The 19,703-nt window shown below is 38.3% G+C and overlaps 1 protein-coding gene across 2 annotated transcripts in view; it reads left to right on the top strand.

Annotated features, from left to right (window-relative positions):
* The window catches only part of LOC126095045 (cyclin-dependent kinase 7), a 68,173-nt gene that overhangs the window by 30,050 nt on the left and 18,420 nt on the right, over positions 1-19,703 (top strand). For both annotated transcript variants that reach the window (XM_049909719.1, XM_049909720.1), the window contains exons 5-6: positions 3,875-4,002; positions 14,874-15,051. In XM_049909719.1, the coding sequence (XP_049765676.1) occupies positions 3,875-4,002; positions 14,874-15,051 (306 nt within the window). The remainder of the gene's footprint in view (positions 1-3,874; positions 4,003-14,873; positions 15,052-19,703) is intronic.

A 19,703-nucleotide genomic window follows, 5' to 3' on the forward strand; every position in this document is an offset into this window, starting at 1 on the left:
CCCTCAACTACATCGCCCTTGTATAAACCCTCTGTATACTCCTTCCACCTTTCTGCTGTCCCTTCTTTGCTTAGCACTGGTTTTCCATCTGAGCTTTTGTGATTCATACAATTGGTTCTCTTCTCTCCAAAGATCTCTTTAATTTTCCTGTATGTAGTATCTATCTTAACCTTAGTGATATATGCCTCTGCATCCTTACATTTGTCCTCTAGCCATCCCTGCTTAGCTATTTTGCACTTCCTGTCGATCTTATTTTTGAGACATTTGTATTGCTTTTTGCCCGCTTCATTACAACTATATTTTTATATTGCAATGTTAAGCAGTCATAAAATTTGATACAAAGGGCATTGTCTGTCTGAAATTTGGTCTTTGAAAGATATAAGACTATACACAGTAATGGGTATTGGACTTCTTCTGTGAGCATTTGGGTTGAGAATTGTTGTTAATAAAGAATGGAGGAGAAATGTTAAACGTAAAATATATCTTGTTTATTAATATTCACTTTGACTGTCGTGAAGAAAAAATATAAGATCTATTGGAACAGAAATCAAACAGCCTTCTGATATATAATGTTTGCTACACTGAGTGTAAAATGAAGTAAGATATGTAGAAATTTTGCTTCTGAAGTTTGTTAGCTATAATGTTCTTGCAAACATAATTTTAATGCGGATAAAATTTAAGTCCAATAACTGAAAATTATATCATGATACTGCACAGCTTTTTCATTATCGCGTAATTTTTAAAATGAATTTAATTTGAATACTGCTTCATACAACGCTAACTGTGCCATTATTCCTATTGTATGAAATGTTTGTTAAAAGCCATGGCTAATTTTTCTCATGGTGCTATCACCAGAAATATCATATGTATCCCAACATGAAGACATCCATCTTACTCACAATGGATTAAAAATCTTTCTTTAATATTGCACAATAATCCATTAAACACAGTGATTAATTATTTTTTCTGTGAGGCTCGATGCTCCAGGATAGTTGCCTATGTGTAGTGGCAGCGTACACATTTATAGATACTACTATTAATAAAAAAACTGTACCTCTGGCCTGATATGAATTGGAAAATATTACAAGACGCCGTTTTCAGTTTATTGAGATTATTCTTTTTAATACGTTTAGCATTAAGTGACCGTTAAAAGAACTTATATGATTTTTGTCATCAGTGGCGTTGCTACAATAATGAGCCTACACAAAATGGCCAGGGCAACATTTAATTGTTACGTAACTGAATTATATGCAGGATAGGTACTTGCTACTGACAAAAATGCATATTGCCATAATTAATTTCATATATATTGAACAAAATGCTATTATTACTACAGATAATTGTACCAGTTACAGACCGTGAACAATAAGCGTTCGTCAGCTAGAACATCAGGATCGATAAGACAATGAAACAAAAAATAAAATACGCTCACTCTTCTTCTACAAAAAGGACAAAGATCGTAATACAAATTGCTATTCTGAGAGCGCAGATCACGCTTCCATTGTTGAATATCAATAACTTATTTATACTCTTTTTTTTTTTTTTTTTTTTTTTTTTTTTGCCCCCTGGAGGCTATGCTATATCATTCACATCAGCTTTATTAACCACATCGGTGGTAAAAGATATATACCATTGCAAAAAAGGTATTTCATTTTAAATGCTTAAATAGAGCTGAAATTCACTGTGTGTTTTTACTATATTATAGCACGTGACGCTCTGGCATGGAGCCAAGGATCAAATCTAAAATTGCAAACTTTTGTCTTGCAGACTTAATAAATATTTCGACTGCCAGTGACATACAATAGATGACAGTTTTATAATACTAAATTGGCACTGCTGTTTGTGATTGTTCAGCATCCATTGAGATGTTCTTAAATCAACATATTTTCAATAAAATGACACTTCTATTTCATGCATATAATTTCGTGTTAATTCCATGTTTTTCCTTCTCAGTCTAGATCACTTAACACTCGTGAAGCTTAAACTGGTCCTTGTAACATCATTGTAAGTACTCGGCATAAATAATTTTTTGTGTGGGTGACTACAGCAGCTAATAACACAGTTCAACATTGGTTATGATATTGCCTGCTTCACACATAGTGGTTGAAGTAAATCTTTCTAGCTTTTGGTGCATGGAATTTCACAGATATTGGAACCAAACAGATGAACACAAGCATGGAGATCCCTGATGACAGTATATAACTAAACTCTCGCTCGTTGGTGTTAATCATCATCCCTCAAGGGAGTGACGAAACACTTACGTTTTCTTTATTCTTCCATCTACTGCAGACTGTTAACATTCTCATAAGTCAAAATAATAGTATTCCGTTACAGTATGAAGAATGGTGATCAAGGGAGGAAGAACTTGTAGGACAAGATCATGGTGAACTGTCTTCCAGGAGTGCTATTTCTGCAAGGTTCACAGAAGAGCTTCTGTGAAGTTCGGAAGGTAGGAGACGAGGTACTGGCAGAATCGAAGCTGTGAGGATGCGTCGTGAGTCTTGCTTGGGTAGCTCAGTTGGTAGAGCACTTGTCCGCGAAAGGCAAAGGTCCTGAGTTCGAGTCTTGGTCCTGCTCAGAGTTTTAACCTGTCAGGAAGTTTCATATCAGCGCACACTCCCACTGCAGAGTGAAAATCTCATTCTGGATAATCAGAAATACTAGAATGGCAGTGAATGACCCAAAGGAAGCCATGTCAAAAAAATCAAGATAAGATTGAATGAAATATCCAGGATGGAATAATAACAATGTTATGAAAAGGAAAGATTGCTACTCACTATATAGCGGAGATGTTGAGTTATAGACAGGCACAACAAAAATACTTCTAAACAAGTAAGCTTTCGATCTAAAGGACTGCTTCTGAAGTAGACAAAACACACACACACACACACACACACACACACACCACACACACACAGTCTCTGGCTCTCAAGGCCAGTCTGTGTGCGTGCGTACGCATTGTCTACTTCAGAGATAGGTCTTTGGCCAAAAGCTCACTTGTTTAGGAGTCTTTTTGTTGTGCCTGTCTGCAGATCAGCATCTCCACTAAGTGGTGAGTAGCAATCTGTCCTTTTCTTAAAATTGTCAAGATAAGATGGAAGATTCCCTGAGTGACCAAGTCAACACAGCTAAAAAGATAAACAGGACATAGTTTATAACTGAAATGTTATTTAAATGCCATGTATTGTCAGCTGCTTTATTCACATTGTCATAGACGAAACCCTTTTAAACAGCATCTGTTAATTAATATTTTTGGAAAGAATTCTATTTCTGTCATAATGGAGGTTACTCTCTGATCGATATTCTCTTTAAAATTGTTTATTTGGTGCTATAATCATACAGAATTTCAAGAGAAATTGCCAGTTGCTGTCTTCTTCAGCTAGCTGGAGATGTCCAGTATGAAAACAGCGAAACACTGAGAAAACCACATTTTCAATCCACATTGTAAATGTAGGTGCACCTTATTTCACAAATATTTTTAATATTCGCTAGTGCTCTCCCATTTTGCATCAGATTTGAATAAGAAAATACAAAAAAAACAATGTGGGGAAAAACCACAACATGCTGACATGCTGACAGCAATTTTTGACATGATGACACCAATTTTTTAGGAGAAGGTAGAAAAAGATGAAGGTAAACTTGTGAGTGATGGCTCTTCTAGTTGCATTTATACAGATATAACAGTTATACAACTGAATTGTTAACTAACAGCAACAGAGTGAGATCTGTTTGGATTATATTGGTATTTTACATTTAATGTGTACAATATCCTTATTGTTGCAGTTGTAATGGCTAATACAGGTACTTACCTTTTTATCAATATATTCTTTGTAGAACATTAATATTTAATGTAATTGTTTGATATTTTGTTTAGGATTTGAAACCAAACAATCTCCTTGTGAACAGTAAGGGAGTTCTCAAGATAGGAGATTTTGGTCTTGCAAAGTTTTTTGGGTCGCCGAATCGAATGTACACACATCAAGTGGTGACCAGATGGTACAGGTAAGTAGCACAGGAATAGTGATACAATGTGTATTCATATATAATGTTTAATAATATCATATACATAGTGAGTCAGGAGGAAAGGTATGTGTTTTGACAGGTGATAGCATTAGTGATTCTGAACAGAAAACTTGATGTGGACATATGCCCTATTCCAAAATGATTTCCAAGATAGAACACATTTAATGTAAATTTCTATTTATTTTATTTTTTACAACGTACCACAATAGTATAGAGGAAGTTGAGATGAACATTTTGATACAGGACACTTGTGGTCTACCAAGTCGGAGAACTACCTCAAACTGGCCTACAAAAAGGTATTTAAGCTACAGTGCATGCACGATGCACGAGGTTTCCAATATTCTTGTGATCTCTTCATGCAAACTCTTAGTCCTAGACAAAATATAAACTGGACCTTTTTTGGTTGCAAATTTAATTTACTTTGATTGTGTACTGAGACGCACTTTTGTTGGAGTGTGTGGTTTTCGAGTTATTAAAGAAAAATGCACGAAAGTGATGTTAAACGTGTTGTATCTTGGAAACCATTTGCAATAGTGCATATGTCCATATGATGTTTTTTGTTCAGAATCACTAATACTATCACATCGCAAAGCATGTACCTTTCCTGCTGACTCACCCTGTATAGCATGGTTGTAGATCATGGCTGTTATATAAAATAAATTGTTGATGGTGTACAGCAACAAGCCACAAACTGGTTTTAGGTTACTTTATTCAAAAAGTACCGTTACTGGCTTTGAATTTTTAACAGTTGATTTTCAGACGGTTTTTCATGCTTTTATCAATACAGGTTAGAGATTGGTTTCCTGTGAGTTGCCCAAGGATAAACTATAATTTACAAACTCGAAACATGTGACCCAGATGGGTGCAAAGGTAATCTGCATATCAGATTACAAGTAAAAAATACAGGATGGAATAATGATGATAATATGAAAAGGATAGAAGCTACTCACCCTATAGTGGAGATGCTGAGTCATAGATAGCCACTGCAAAAAGACTGCCAAACAAAGCTTTCAGCCAAAAAGGCCTTCATCAGAATTAGACCACACACACACACACACACACACACACACACACACACTTGTGCGCGCGCCTGTGTGTGTGTGTGTGTGTGTGTGTGTGTGTGTGTGTGTGTGTGTGTGTTTTGTCTAATTCCAATGAAGGCCTTTCTGGCTTAAAGTCCTAGCCTTGGCAGCCAGGGACAGTGGTTTTGTGTGCACATGCAGATGTTGTCTGTCGTCTATTCTGATGGCCCTTTTGGCCGAAAGCTTTCTTTGACATTGTTTTTGTTGTGCCTATCTGTGATTCAGTATCTCTGCTACATGGTGAGTAGCAACTGTCCTTTCCATAAGACTGCAAGTAGATAATTATTTATTGTTAGTTTTTGCAAATAATGTTAGTCCTGTCCATAATCTTCATAACACCACACTCTGTCGTCCATATATTCTGTACATCAACTCTACTGCTTGCCTCTTGCTGATGCATTGTAAAATGCTTATGGAGGAAAAAGCTTCATCCTGTTACCTTGCCATCTATATTGCAGGGTCATTACCTGTTAGACATCGACTACTATGGGACAGCCATGTTGCAAATCTTGTCCGTGATTTAGTAAGTGTAAATGCAGTTTGTGTTGACTTGTGGGGATGACTGCATAACATGCATGTGGAGATGGTTGCATAACTTGCACTAAAAATCTGGTAGTCCATGAGTCTGTACCAATATTCAGTTATTGTTTTCATGTCCAAAGGATATGCAACATATCATAGTTTTCTCTGTTGTATTGCCACCACTTTTTCGAACAGCTTGTTATTCCATTAGTCAAAATATTCTGTACTATTTGTGGTTGTATTGTGTGTAATTTTCCTTATTTCCGCTCACGTGTTCACATCCTCCCAAATTTTAATCAGTCTTGCAATCTCACATACCTAACACCTAGGTCATATTGCCATCCTCACATGCCTCTATGTGACATTTTTACCTGTGTAAACACATTCTTATTTCCATTTCACCTTTTTACATTTTGAAACTTCCTGGCAGATAAGACTGCACACTCCGCTGCAGAGTGAAAATCTCATTCTTTTTCCATTTTCTTTAATTGGCTCTTAATCATATAATATTTTTGTGTGTGTCATCACTACGTAAGTGACTTACCTGATTTTTTTTAAATTTTAATTTTTTATTTTTTTGCCCATTCTCTTGTCCACATTATTAATGCACCTACCACAAAGAATTTTTCATTTCGTGTTGTATGTGAATCATACTAAAGTTCTGTTTGACACATTTGTTGACCAATGCAGTTAATGTTTTATTGAAACATTTTTATTTTGCTTATTGTAACTCTTTCCAGATCCACACAGTTACATTAATTTCAGACTTAATTTTGTATTGAGAAACTTGAAACTGGACATACAAAACTTGTGCCATTTACATAATGAAAACATTTTTTTTTTTTTTTAATTCTAAACACTAGTATTGATTTTGGTTACCAGTGTTGTTTATGACGTGTTGCCAGCCTTTCTACTTAGCATCACTTGGATGGCTTGCATATCAATGTAACTATCTCATGTAATTACTGTGATGATGACGACGGCGATGAGGAGAAAGCTTAATACCTGCAACTTACTCCTCATGAATATCGCCAAGGGGAATGCCATGCCTACTGATTTTGCCTGTGAGAGCTGTCACAGTCAACAACACTGTCACTTTCTTTTATTTAATAAGGTTTGTAATTTTGGGATATATCTCAGGATATTGGGTCACACGCTAGTGATCAGGAATTTGTTTGTGAAGGCAAAATCTAGTATGACTGACTGAAAGTACAGAGTAATAAAAAATCTGTGTGATGGCAGTATACTTGAGAAAGAACGAAGAGTGACCAAAAAAGGTAACACTCTGTCTCACAAGTTGCTTAATTTGGCGAAAAGAGGATGTGGTTTGTAGAGTACAATACTCATCAAGAAGTTATTAGGAACATTACGGTAGTTTCACAGTTAATCTCAACTTGACCGTTTTATAGTTACTCTCGACTTGATCAGTCATGCTCTAGGCAATGAGCTATTGGGGTACTATGAGTGTGGGAAACAAGCTTGGCTTAAAGGTCTTGTATCTTAACTTATGGTTCGTGTATAATATTTCCTTTTATTTGCATCAAGAGTAGATCAGTACAGTGTAAAATGTTAAGATGTCTTACTCTGTACGGTTGACGTCTCCTAAAAGACTGAACATTTTATATGTTGGCAGAAACTCGAAGTTACATATTATTTACCTCTGTGGTGAGGGAACATATCATTACTTGCCGAAGTTAGATAAATCACAGCTGCGCGGGGTAGCCACGCCATCTGAGGCAACTTGTCACGGTTCGCGCGGCTCCTCCTGTCGGAGGTTCGAGTCCTGGGTTTGTGTATTGTCCTTGGCGTAAGTTAGTTTAAGTTAGAGTAAGTAGTGTGTAAGCCTAGGGACTGATGACCTCGGCAGTTTAATCCCATAGGAACCTACCACAAATAAATCACAGCAGTAGATTGAGATGGCACTCTGGACTTTGGTTTTGGTACTGTGTCAAGACCAAACTGTTGTTCCAATGTTTGACATACTGTGCATGATATTGATTTTCCTGCTGCTGAGTGCAGCACTCAATGTACTGGGCTAGCTGTTGTTTATGAGTTTATCATTATACTTGTCGTCAGTTGGAGTTTGTTTCCAAGGAATTAGTTCGGCTTCTTTTGACGAGTGCTTCAAAAATTCAGCATTTTCTTGAGATTGGCTGGATGATGCTTCTTGGTCGCAGTCTGACTGGTAATTTCATTCTTAACTGCTCAGCATTTGAATGTTTCCGTGACTGAGAGAGTAATATAGTGAACCCCGCCTTTACTCTTTTCATTGTTGGAAAATGTAAAACGTGGGAAACAACATTTTATCAGTAAAGTTACAGATTGGATCCCCCTTTGCATTTTTGCACTTTATGTTTGATGTATACACAAATAGGCATCAAAATACTTGTTAAAGACTTGTTTATTATCTGATAAAGGTTTATTATCTAATAAAAACCAACGGTATAACTGGAACTGGTAATTAACTGGAAAGTAGAAACGTTTGACTTAATTTGATAAAACATAATTGATGTTTTTGGAAAGCCTGCAGCTGTCATTCATCATTTAAACAATGAAGCACTGCACCAGTTACATATTTTTTCATGCTTAACATGCTGCATTTCTAGAATTTTTTCTCATTGTCAAGTGCAAATATTTACGTAAGTATATTGTGTGTTGTTTGCATGTACTCCATCTCTTGCATTGTAGCCACCTTTTTGAGGTTATCAGGTGCTATGCTTCCTCACTTATGTAGAAAACCACACATATGCAAACTAAGACTCACATTGCTTGTTTGTGAAACATCATAAAAAATATGTACGTAAATATTGCACTTGGCAGTGAGAATAAATTCTTGAAACGTGTCTTGCTAAGCATGAAAAAATAAGTAATTGATGCTGTGTTTAAATAAAAACATCTGAGTAATGCAAAGTCAGTGAAGGTATCAACTAGTGCTACAAGTGGCCAAATGACGAGACATGCTAAATATGGTTCAACAAACGTGTCATACAATCACGAAGCTACGCGTGCGCATAACCATTTGGAAATGTTTGTGATTGGTTATGATATCTTCATTCGAGTAACCAAGTTACTCTGATCAGCCACCCCACTGAATAGAGCTTGGCGTGGCTGGAGATACAGCATTAATTGTTCCAACTTTTACCCATTTACCTCTCAGACCTGCTGAGTAGAGTGCTCCGGTGTCAAAAAATTTAAACCACGTATCATTTGTAAATATACTTGACAATCAGTGCCATGCCAATGTCATTTTACATCAGTTACATTAATTTTTTCTCCATGGGAAAATTAAAAATATATTAATCCAAAATCGTGTTTAAATTGACATTGTAGACATGTGAAATTTAACGGGAGCAATAAAAAATGCCATAAACAGCAGGAAAAAGTTTATTCCAGAAACATAAAAGCAGGGTTATACATCTCAACACTCTGTGACCAGTCTTGCGGAAAAAGCTCTGAACGATGCTGCTGTATCCAAGTTAGGGATAGGTTTAAACTTTACACTGACACCCATGTATTTTATAAGTTCTGTTGAACAGGCTGTTTTTAAACTACCTCCAGATGCTGCCAAGGTGGTTAGGAGAGAAGCATGTCATTGTTGACTTGGGCACTGTGATGTTGTCCTGTTGTAATTTTTATTTATTACATATTCTCTCCCCCAAATTTGTTGAACACCACGTAACAGTTCTGGCAGCAAAGAACCTCAATCAAAATTTTGTGTTCTTGGCTGTGTATCAAAATTCTTCATTGATCAATAATATTAATTTCCATTTTTATATAGCAGTTTTGGCTTTGTACAGCGTGAGAAGGAAAAGATAATAAGATAATGGAGACCAAAGATGATGACTGCGATAAAGTTGTAATATACAGGATGATTCAAAACAAAAGAACAGATTTCAGTTGTTTATTACAGACAAACTATGAAAGATAGAAACACACTGCACATGTTACTGAATTGTGGATGGTTCACAGTTTTACGTTTGCACAGATACTATACTGCACACTCAACATAGGCATCCTGCATTACTCGAGAAAAATTGATATGATAGACAATTTCATCCTACACACATATCAACAGGTCCCTAATTATTGAATTGGCAGCTTCAACAGCTCGATTTTTCAGCTCTTATAGAGTAGCTGCCAAAAGCAATGAACAAGATATTGTTGACCACCTCTTTCGCTCCAACCTTACGGGATGTTGTTAAGATAACACCACACTTTAGTGTGAAAGTGAAGTGGGGTGCCGTCGTGCACAAAAATGAAATCATTGGGATCTTCATAAAGTTGAAGAAACAACGAATTCTGTAGCTTGTCCAGGTATGGCATTCCTGTCACAGTATCCTCCACAAAAAAGAAAGGTCCATAAACTTTGTGAACAGAAATGGCACACGACATGTTCAGTTTCGGTGAGTCTCTTTCACATTCAACGACGACGTCAGGATCTTGTGACCCTCAAATTCTTACATTATGTACATTACTTTACCTGATACATGAAACATCAGTTTGTAAAAACATATGACGCGTTCAAAAAAGGTGTCCTCTGCCATATCCTGGAGAACTGAAATGCAAATTTCAAACCTTCTGTTGTGGTCACCAGGATGCAGTTGCTGCAATAAGTGCAACTTTTAAGGCTTCGTATGCAGGCATTGTTTCAGAACTTGTCACACTGAGGAAGTTGAAGTTTCTGGCCTGGCCATCTTGGGGACTTTCAAGGGCTCCATGTGACTGCATTTTGGATATGCTCAGCATTTTTGTCAGGGGTGCCTGACCGATCAGTTATCCTCCCTTTGAGTATGCCATCAGCTTCCAAGAATTGTATATGCCAGTCATAAATCTGCTTGTGCAGAGGTGGCCTTTTGCTGAATTGAAGTGGAAAGCATGTAGCGCTGAAGCAATAGATTGACTTCACGCAAATTCCAACACACATTATGATTTCTCTTGTTGTGGTGTAGTAGCCATGTTGCTACAGACAGACAGCAGCCCAGCTGTGTTAAACCTTCGAACCTTCTTCTATGTACTCACATGCGCATTGTATTTTTATCTTTTGTCTGTAATATTCAACTGAAATCTGTTCTTTCTTTTGAATCACCTGCTATTTGTCATCAGTGGCATTCTTTAAATCGCCCCAGAACTTCTGTATATGGTTCAAAAATATTAAATCAAATTCTTCTCTCTTAAAGCTGTCTTCATATGACTAAATAATTCACCAACCTTTTGTCATACATCCCATAAATTACTTTCTCGGTTCCTGCTTGTAATAAAAATTTGTGTGCAGTTTGGATCCATTCTGTGGATTTTTCATGGAAACATCGTGATAAAATCTTGTATTAATATGTATTTTTATTATCAATCTCTTTAATACAGTTGCTACATAGCATAGTATAATGGTTACAGAATAGATAAATTCCAAGTTTGGGCTGGACTGTCACTGGCCAACAATGTAATCACTTTGTGCCGGATTTCCCCCCCCCCCCTCCCCCCCCCCCCCCTCCCCTACCACCACCACTGCCACAGCTCTCACACTTGCTTGGCCCTGGACTTTTTGGATTTCTTTTGACACGAGCTTTCCTCCGACTTACATTTCCCATGATTCTGAGTATATTTACAAGTCGTATGAGTGATATCTTTCATTATTTTTTAAGTTTCAGTTTAATACCAATTTTCACCCATATTCTGGCAAATATTTTTATTGGCTCACTTTGATTCCAGTAGTCCTCCACAAGCTCTTCGCAATGACACCCAAATCACTGTCCTAGCTAAACACTTTCCCACACTACACCAATTTATAAGTTTCGCCAGTGCTAATTTATAACAATCACATGCGTGCACTTACATTGGGCCGTTGTCATCATGGGCAGAACAAATACTGCATGATAAACACATACAGATGTGCTCTAACCATTGTGGCTCAACCGTTGTTTACACATTATTAGTCTCATAGTTATTAGTGATCATATTTTGTAACACAAGAAAATTCGACTGATGAGCAAATGGAGATTTTCACTTCAAAATTAAATATATTTTTTGAATGATTTTAATTTCCACCTGCCCCATAAAATTTAATGTATTTGGTGTATTTATTCAGATCAATCCATTTCTGTTAACGTAGCTATGAATTACAGTGAAAGTTTCATGGAAAAGACAGGGACACTATGTGAATGTTGCTCTGCTTCAGTACTTTACAGCTTGAGGCCAGCTATTTGTCACTGTGGCCTGTCTTCAGAGGCATCACACATTCTTTCCGTGGTCAGCTATTACATGTAAAGAGAAAAATAAAGTTTACATAGTCATGTAACTAACATGTAATTTAATATATTTAAAAAGAAAGATGATAAGACTTACCAAACGAAAGCGCTGGCAGGTCGATAGACACACAAACAAACACAAACATACACACAAAAATCTAGCTTTCGCAACCAACGGTTGCCTCGTCAGGAAAGAGGGAAGACAAAAGGATATGGGTTTTAAGGGAGAGGGTAAGGAGTCATTCCAATCCCGGGAGTGGAAAGACTTACCTTAGGGGGAAAAAAGGACAGGTATACACTCGCACACACACACATATCCATCCGCATATACACAGACACAAGCAGACATTTGTAAAGGCCCAAACTCTTTGCCTTTACAAATGTCTGCTTGTGTCTGTGTATATGCAGATGGATATGTGTGTGTGTGCGCGAGTGTATACCTGTCCTTTTTTCCCCCTAAGGTAAGTCTTTCCGCTCCCGGGATTGGAATGACTCCTTACCCTCTCCCTTAAAACCCATATCCTTTTGTCTTCCCTTCTCCTTCCCTCTTTCCTGACGAGGCAACCGTTGGTTGCGAAAGCTAGATTTTTGTGTGTATGTTTGTGTTTGTTTGTGTGTCTATCGACCTGCCAGCGCTTTTGTTTGGTAAGTCTCATCATCTTTCTTTTTAAATATATTTTTCCCACGTGGAATGTTTCCCTCTATTATATTCATGTAATTTAATATATAATACAACTTGTAAAGTGGCTTTAACGTACATTGGGTTGGCGATTAAAGGTATCAGATGTCACCGACAGCTTTGTCATGTGACATCACATTCACCCAAGAGTAATATTATACCAGCTGAAGGGGCTGCTTTGCATTCACACTGGGTGGAGCCCGATATTCTTGTTTTTCTAGCTGACAGAGGCAATGCTATGGTTATGTTGGAAAAGCAGAATTATGTTCAAAAGATGAAGCACGTAGTATTTAATCCTGTGTATTGTGGACTCAGTGGTAATGTGGCACAAAAAGTGTTTAGTGGAAAGCTAACAACCTTCTGAAGAAAAATGCATTGTTGCAAGAGACTAGCAACAGCTATAATTCTTTTTGTGCTCTCCCCCCTTTCTTACACCCTCTCTAAGATTGTCCATCCTTCGGCAGATCCACTAAGACAGGGCTCCTCTTAGGTCGGTGTGTGGATCACGTAAATAACTCATCAGATATCTTAAGTCAATTAGAGGGATTGCATCTGAATGACTCTAAGTTTTGATGTGGTCTCTCTCTTCATTCGTCCTCCTCTGCCTGATTTGTTACAGTTAATTTAGGTTAGGTTTGGTGTTGAATTAACAAACCTATTTCAGTACTTTTTATTTGATGACCAGTTCTTTGAAAAGACACATGGAGTTGCCATTCTTTTTATGGAAGATTTTGAGGTTATCACCATCTGGCTCAGTGTGAAAGGGACTCTCTCTACGTAGGTTCCTAGAGACCAAGCCATCGCAGATTCTGAAAGTTTGTTAGCAAAGTTAGCCTCCCTCGAAGCCATGTTTCGCCAGAATGGTTAGAATGAAAGACAGATCAAGCACACACAGTGCTGTAGACCAACTGCAAATTGGGTGAGTGATAAAAGTAATGAGGTGGCACCTAAGTCTGTGACCCTTTTGCCTTGCACAGGTATTATTTCTAACAAGATTTGTTGTGGAAACACGGTGTGAAGCCAGGTTTTTCAAGCACAAACTAAGGTTAGGGCTGCTTAGGAGTCTATAAAGGATGATGTTGGTTTGCGTAAGGCAAATGGATTAGGAGATTTGAGAAAATCATGAGTTCACAATTTCTATTTCACGTCTGTATACCATTTTGTGTGACAGACTTCAGTACCGCAAACCCTGTGTGGGACGGGTTCCCAAGATGCTGTCTGACCATCACAAAACACAGCTAATGGACGCCACTGCAATGTTTCTGGGGTGCTACCATGAAGAAGATTTTTTGAATAAAATTTTCACTGGGGACGAGACATCGGTAAATTTCTAAAATGAAGAAACAAGAGAGCATTCCAAAAAAGTTGATGTGTTCTCATTCCTGAAGTAAATCAAAGAAATGTGAGAGAATCTTAGTGTATGGCTACTGTGTTCTGGAACCAAGTTTTGTTGATGGAATTCATACAGTGTGACGTGACCATCACCAGCACTTTATTATCTACGAAAGGCAATTCAGAACAAGCGAAGAGGAATGTGGTCATCAGGCATTTTCCATCTTCGTGACAATGCTCGGCCACACACTGCAGCTGAAACAAAGATACTCCTATAGCATTTTTGATGGGAAGCATTTGACCATACAGCCCATAGTTGATTTTCTCTGGTTTTCATCTCTTTGCTCACATGAAATGCCAGCTGCAGGAACAGCATTTTTGCACAGACAGTGAGCTGGAGACCAGTTGGGAGAATTGGCTGAAAGTATAGGTGGCTGCCTTTTATGACGAGGGTATTAGAAAGTTGGTACCACACTATTACAGACATATTAAGTCAAAGCAGTTACAATGTTGAGAAGTGCCATTTCGCAACCGATTGGACCTTTGTGGTGGGGGGGGGGGGGAGGAGTTTGGGGGGGGGGGGGTGAAGGTGATGCAGTCTTGTACTGTTATGCACAGCACTTCCTGAAAAACATCACTTGTATTGTTTTCACTGCCTCGATCAAAATTTGACTAGCTGCTACTTCCTTTTGTACAGGCATTATGAAGCCTGCAAAGCACCGACTAAAAAATGTATGGTTTTTGACTCTGTTTCATGAACTTACTTCCATTGCTATTAATTAATGCTAATAAAACACTGATATGAAGACTGTTAGTAAAGCAGAGAGTTATATCTTTAGAATGGGGTGATGCTCGAGTGTCGTAGTGAAATACCACTGAAAATACTGTGCAGAACTGATTATGGCTGTTGTTAGTAAATAAAAGTGGAAGACATTTTCTCTTCATTGTAGTAACTATAGTATGTTAATTTATTTCAGTTGCATTTTATTTCAGGTGTCCAGAGCTGCTGTTTGGTGCACGCATGTATGGCACTGGTGTGGACATGTGGGCCGTGGGCTGCATCTTTGCAGAGCTGTTACTGCGGGTGCCCTTCCTGCCTGGCGACTCTGACCTTGATCAGCTGACACGTATTTTCCAGGTTCTTGGTTCACCAAATGAAGAGAACTGGACGGTTTGTAATGATTTTATTCTTGCAAGCTAACTTGAGCATATGTATGTACAGTACAAGCTTTGTCACATAAATTATTTTTTAATTGCTTGATTATACTGAAATATTGTGGGACAAATTTCAGTACATGCACACATAACAGGAGGAAGAGGGACAGGCTTTTAACAAGAAGTTTAAATATGGTGCTTCAAATCATTTGGCCCATTTTTCATGTAACAGTTGACTGGGAATAACAACAGCAGAGAAAATAATGTTAGTGACAAGGACACAATATCAATTTTCCTAGATTGACATGCAGATATGTGAAGGAAGGTGACAGTAAATGATTGTAGGCCATTACTGTCATAAACTTTTATAGTTTGAAGCTCTGTTTCAGTATGACATTTTCTTTTTCAGTCTGTCTTTATTGGCAGTATCCCTGTTTGTAGGGTACATTAAACTTGTGTTGAGACTATTCGACCATATCTACCTTTCTATAATAGTAGATAAATACCTTCACATTCAGGAAATGAAGATGCACAACAGTGTAATTTGGGTCTACATGCAAGTGTTAGTGAAGGTGGACCAAGCTTTTGATATATTGAGCTTGCCACTGATGATAGGTGCTTCTGGAAGTAAGCTTTGATTACAGGCTGCTCTTTCCTGCATGCTGGAAGAGTATACACAAATTTTGCATTGTATTGAAAGAGTATGATCCATAAACAACACTATTAATGGTTTTAGAGAGAGAAGAATATTTGACAGTGATCTATGCCTCTCATGACCTTTCACGATGACAACTGATGAACATATGGAGAGTGGTCATGTGATGATTTGCACAGTTCATCAGTTAATGAACTGACAGGTTGTCAACTAAGAGGGCATCAACAAGGGATGGGGCCAGGCAGTTGTAACAAACAGACTAAACAGAGTCATTGTAAACTTTGTCCCTCTCTTGCTGATATGCAAAAAGAAAGGGAATTAGACCAGTGTCAGTAAGATGATATCTGAAAGTGCAATTAGTGATGAAAACTTCCAAGAAAAAATATTGTGACTTATATTCGGACCACTGAAACAATTCACTTCAAGCCACTCGACAAACGCCTTAGAGTTGGCAGTATGACTGATACACAGATGAGGAACTTTAGGTGCTTCATCTGCTGAACCAATTACAGTACAGCAATGTAAGCCAGGCCCTACATCAACAGTACTGTGTTACCGGCTTCTGTGTATGTAGACGTGGTGTGTTAATGTGCTACTGCCTGCTGTTAATTGTGTTGCGTCACTGCTTTGAATACAGTATTTAAACTGGTGTTCAAAATTAAAGCAAACTGCTATTTCCCCGTCCTGTGTCTAATTCACAGTATAATCATACAAACTGTTAAGATGTCATTATGAGTGTGTTCTGCATGTAAGATGGCATTCCTTTTAATGAACAACCATGCCAGCAATGACATCAGGGCACCTATCAAGCGGGATAGTGTTTGCATGTTGGTCCCACATGGACAATTGCTGTGTACACAGTCACTGACATGCAGTATGGCACAGGGAAGGTGCCCCAGGCATTCTGCTGTGGAGGGTCATAGGTTAGAATGGAAGCAAGAGAGTCGCAGACTGATTTGGCCTGATAGCCTAAAGTGAATTTTCTGTTGTTTCTCGGATGAGGGGATAGTTTATAGAGACCGAAACTGTATCCTGGAGATCAGGAAAGGGCTGACAATGTGTGAAATCACAGAGTGGACCGTTATTTGGCTGTAAGGGCATGATCATACCGCCTTAGTACTGCACTGCAACACTGACCTCGCAGCATACCCTCAACGTGTTGTATTGAGGCAAACAGTGTACAGAAGGCTTCAGCAGAGTGGCCTTTAGTGTTCGAGATTGCTGTCTGTTTACCTCTTGCCTGTCTTCACAGAAGGGAATGTCTAGAGTGGAGCTGTCAACATGCCATCTGGATGGTCGAATGGTGGGCCAATGTTCTTTTGACAGATGAGTCCCGATTTGGTCTTGAGAGTGATTCTCATTGAGTTTGCATCTGTAGGGCACGTGTAACACTATTTCAGGACCCAAACATTGTAGAAAGAGACCGATATCGAAGAGGATCCCTTATGGTGTGGGCAGGGATTATGTTGACTGCTGGATGAACTCTTCATGAAATTGTTCGGGTGAATCAGCATGATTTAACTGCTGTCATGTACCGTGAGGAGATCTTGGAATCTCATGCGTGGTTGTTGTGAGGTGCTGATGGCCCAGACTTCGTATTGATGGACGATAATGCTCGACCTCATAGAGCGTGGGTGGTTGATGTTTTTTTTGAAAACGTAAGATACTGCATGCATGGCATGGCCTGCTCACTCTCCCAATTTGAATCCCATAGAACACGTCTGGGATGCACTAGGGAGATGGGTTCAACACATCAGCCTCTACCAGGCACTCTCCAAGACTTGTGAGCAGCTCTGCGGGAAGAATTGGCATTATTGCCTCAACCTGGGATTGATGTCATCATTCACAGCATGCCCCATCGTTGTCAGATCTTTATTGGTGCCAGAGCTGGTCACACCCCATCCTGAGCACATTAACCAGTTGTCAGAATGTATGTGCAAATCTGTAAGTTGGAAAAAAATGAACATTTTTGCCTACCATTATGCATGTTGCAGTTGATTACATGATGCATTCTTTACATTGTTTCTACTTTACTATAACCTGCTTATACTGGTTTGTGGAAAAGTAAATGCAACTGTGCAAAATTTTCTTTGAATGCATTAATTTTGGACACCAGTGTAGTTATTAAAAAATGTTGCCAAAAGACATACATTTACAAAGTGACAGTCCTATGTATTGTGGAGTGCCATTAAATAGCCAGGTTTTAGAATTGCTATAAAGATTGTGCCAGTTTTAGTGCAAGAAAAAGAATTTGTTTCTGTTCATGGGCACCCATCAATTTCTGCTGATAAAGTTTTAGAGCATACCTTGAAAACCCTAGGACTCAGTGAAAGAATTGTATTAAGGAAGAGTGTGATACTTCAGGAGTTAAGAGATACTGAAGTAAACTGTGTGAAACAAAGCCCTTCTAGAGAGAAAAACAAGCAACCTCACCCATTTACAGATCTTGACTCATTCCAAACCAATGCAGTTTGTCAGCATATTTATGGGTATTATAGAAGGAAGAAATACCCCTATACAGCGAAGTTGTTAATTTGTTTGAAAGAATCTGGACTTTTCTCAGGGAAGAAAACATCACTTAAAAAGTTAGATGCATAAGAACTGTTATTCAAAATATCTCATGCTGTTAAAGTTTGTAAACAAAACTTGTACAACTAGTGACTGCAAAGAAATTGTGGTGCAGTGGCAAGAGACATAGCTGCGCACATGAGTATGTCAGAGCGGCTGTTATATTCACTTTTGAAACAAAATAAGAGTATTACACCTATATGTGTTGTAGATGAAGTTGCAGTCAGTCAGGAAAAGGGAGAGAAGGAAACATAGTAGGTGAATATGGATTGGGGGGAAGGAATGAAAGAGGAAGCCGCCTTGTAGAATTTTGCACAGAGCATAACTTAATCATAGCCAACACTTGGTTCAAGAATCATAAAAGAAGGTTGTATACCTGGAAGAATCCTGGAGATACTAAAAGGTATCAGATAGATTATATAATGGTAAGACAGAGATTTAGGAACCAGGTTTTAAATTGTAAGACATTTCATGGGGCAGATGTGGATTCTGACCACAATCTATTGGTTATGAACTGCAGATTGAAACTGAAGAAACTGCAAAAAGGTGGGAATTTAAGGAGATGGGACCTGGATAAACTGAAAGAACCAGAGGTTGTACAGAGTTTCAGGGAGAGCATAAGGGAACAATTGACAGGAATGGGGGAAAGAAATACAGTAGAAGAAGAATGGGTAGCTTTGAGGGATGAAGTAGTGAAGGCAGCAGAGGATCAAGTAGGTAAAAAGACGAGGGCTAATAGAAATCCTTGGGTAACAGAAGAAATATTGAATTTAATTGATGAAAGGAGAAAATATAAAAATGCAGTAAATGAAGCAGGCAAAAAGGAATACAAACGTCTCAAAAATGAGATCGACAGGAAGTGCAAAATGGCTAAGCAGGGATGGCTAGAGGACAAATGTAAGGATGTAGAGGCTTGTCTCACTAGGGGTAAGATAGATACTGCCTACAGGAAAATTAAAGAGACCTTTGGAGAAAAGAGAGCCACTTGTATGAATATCAAGACCTCAGATGGCAACCCAGTTCTAAGCAAAGAAGGGAAGGCAGAAAGGTGGAAGGAGTATATAGAGGGTTTATACAAGGGCGATGTACTTGAGGACAATATTATGGAAATGGAAGAGGATGTAGATGAAGACGAAATGGGAGATAAGATACTGCGTGAAGAGTTTGACAGAGCACTGAAAGACCTGAGTCGAAACAAGGCCCTGGGAGTAGACAACATTCCATTTGAACTACTGATGGCCTCGGGAGAGCCAGTCATGACAAAACTCTACCATCTGGTGAGCACGATGTATGAGACAGGCGAAATACCCTCAGACTTCAAGAAGAATATAATAATTCCAATCCCAAAGAAAGCAGGTGTTGACAGATGTGAAAATTACCGAACTATCAGTTTAATAAGTCACAGCTGCAAAATACTAACGCGAATTCTTTACAGACGAATGGAA

The sequence above is a fragment of the Schistocerca cancellata genome, chromosome 8 (genome assembly GCF_023864275.1).
Source record: "Schistocerca cancellata isolate TAMUIC-IGC-003103 chromosome 8, iqSchCanc2.1, whole genome shotgun sequence".
Taxonomy (NCBI): Eukaryota; Metazoa; Arthropoda; class Insecta; order Orthoptera; family Acrididae; genus Schistocerca; species Schistocerca cancellata.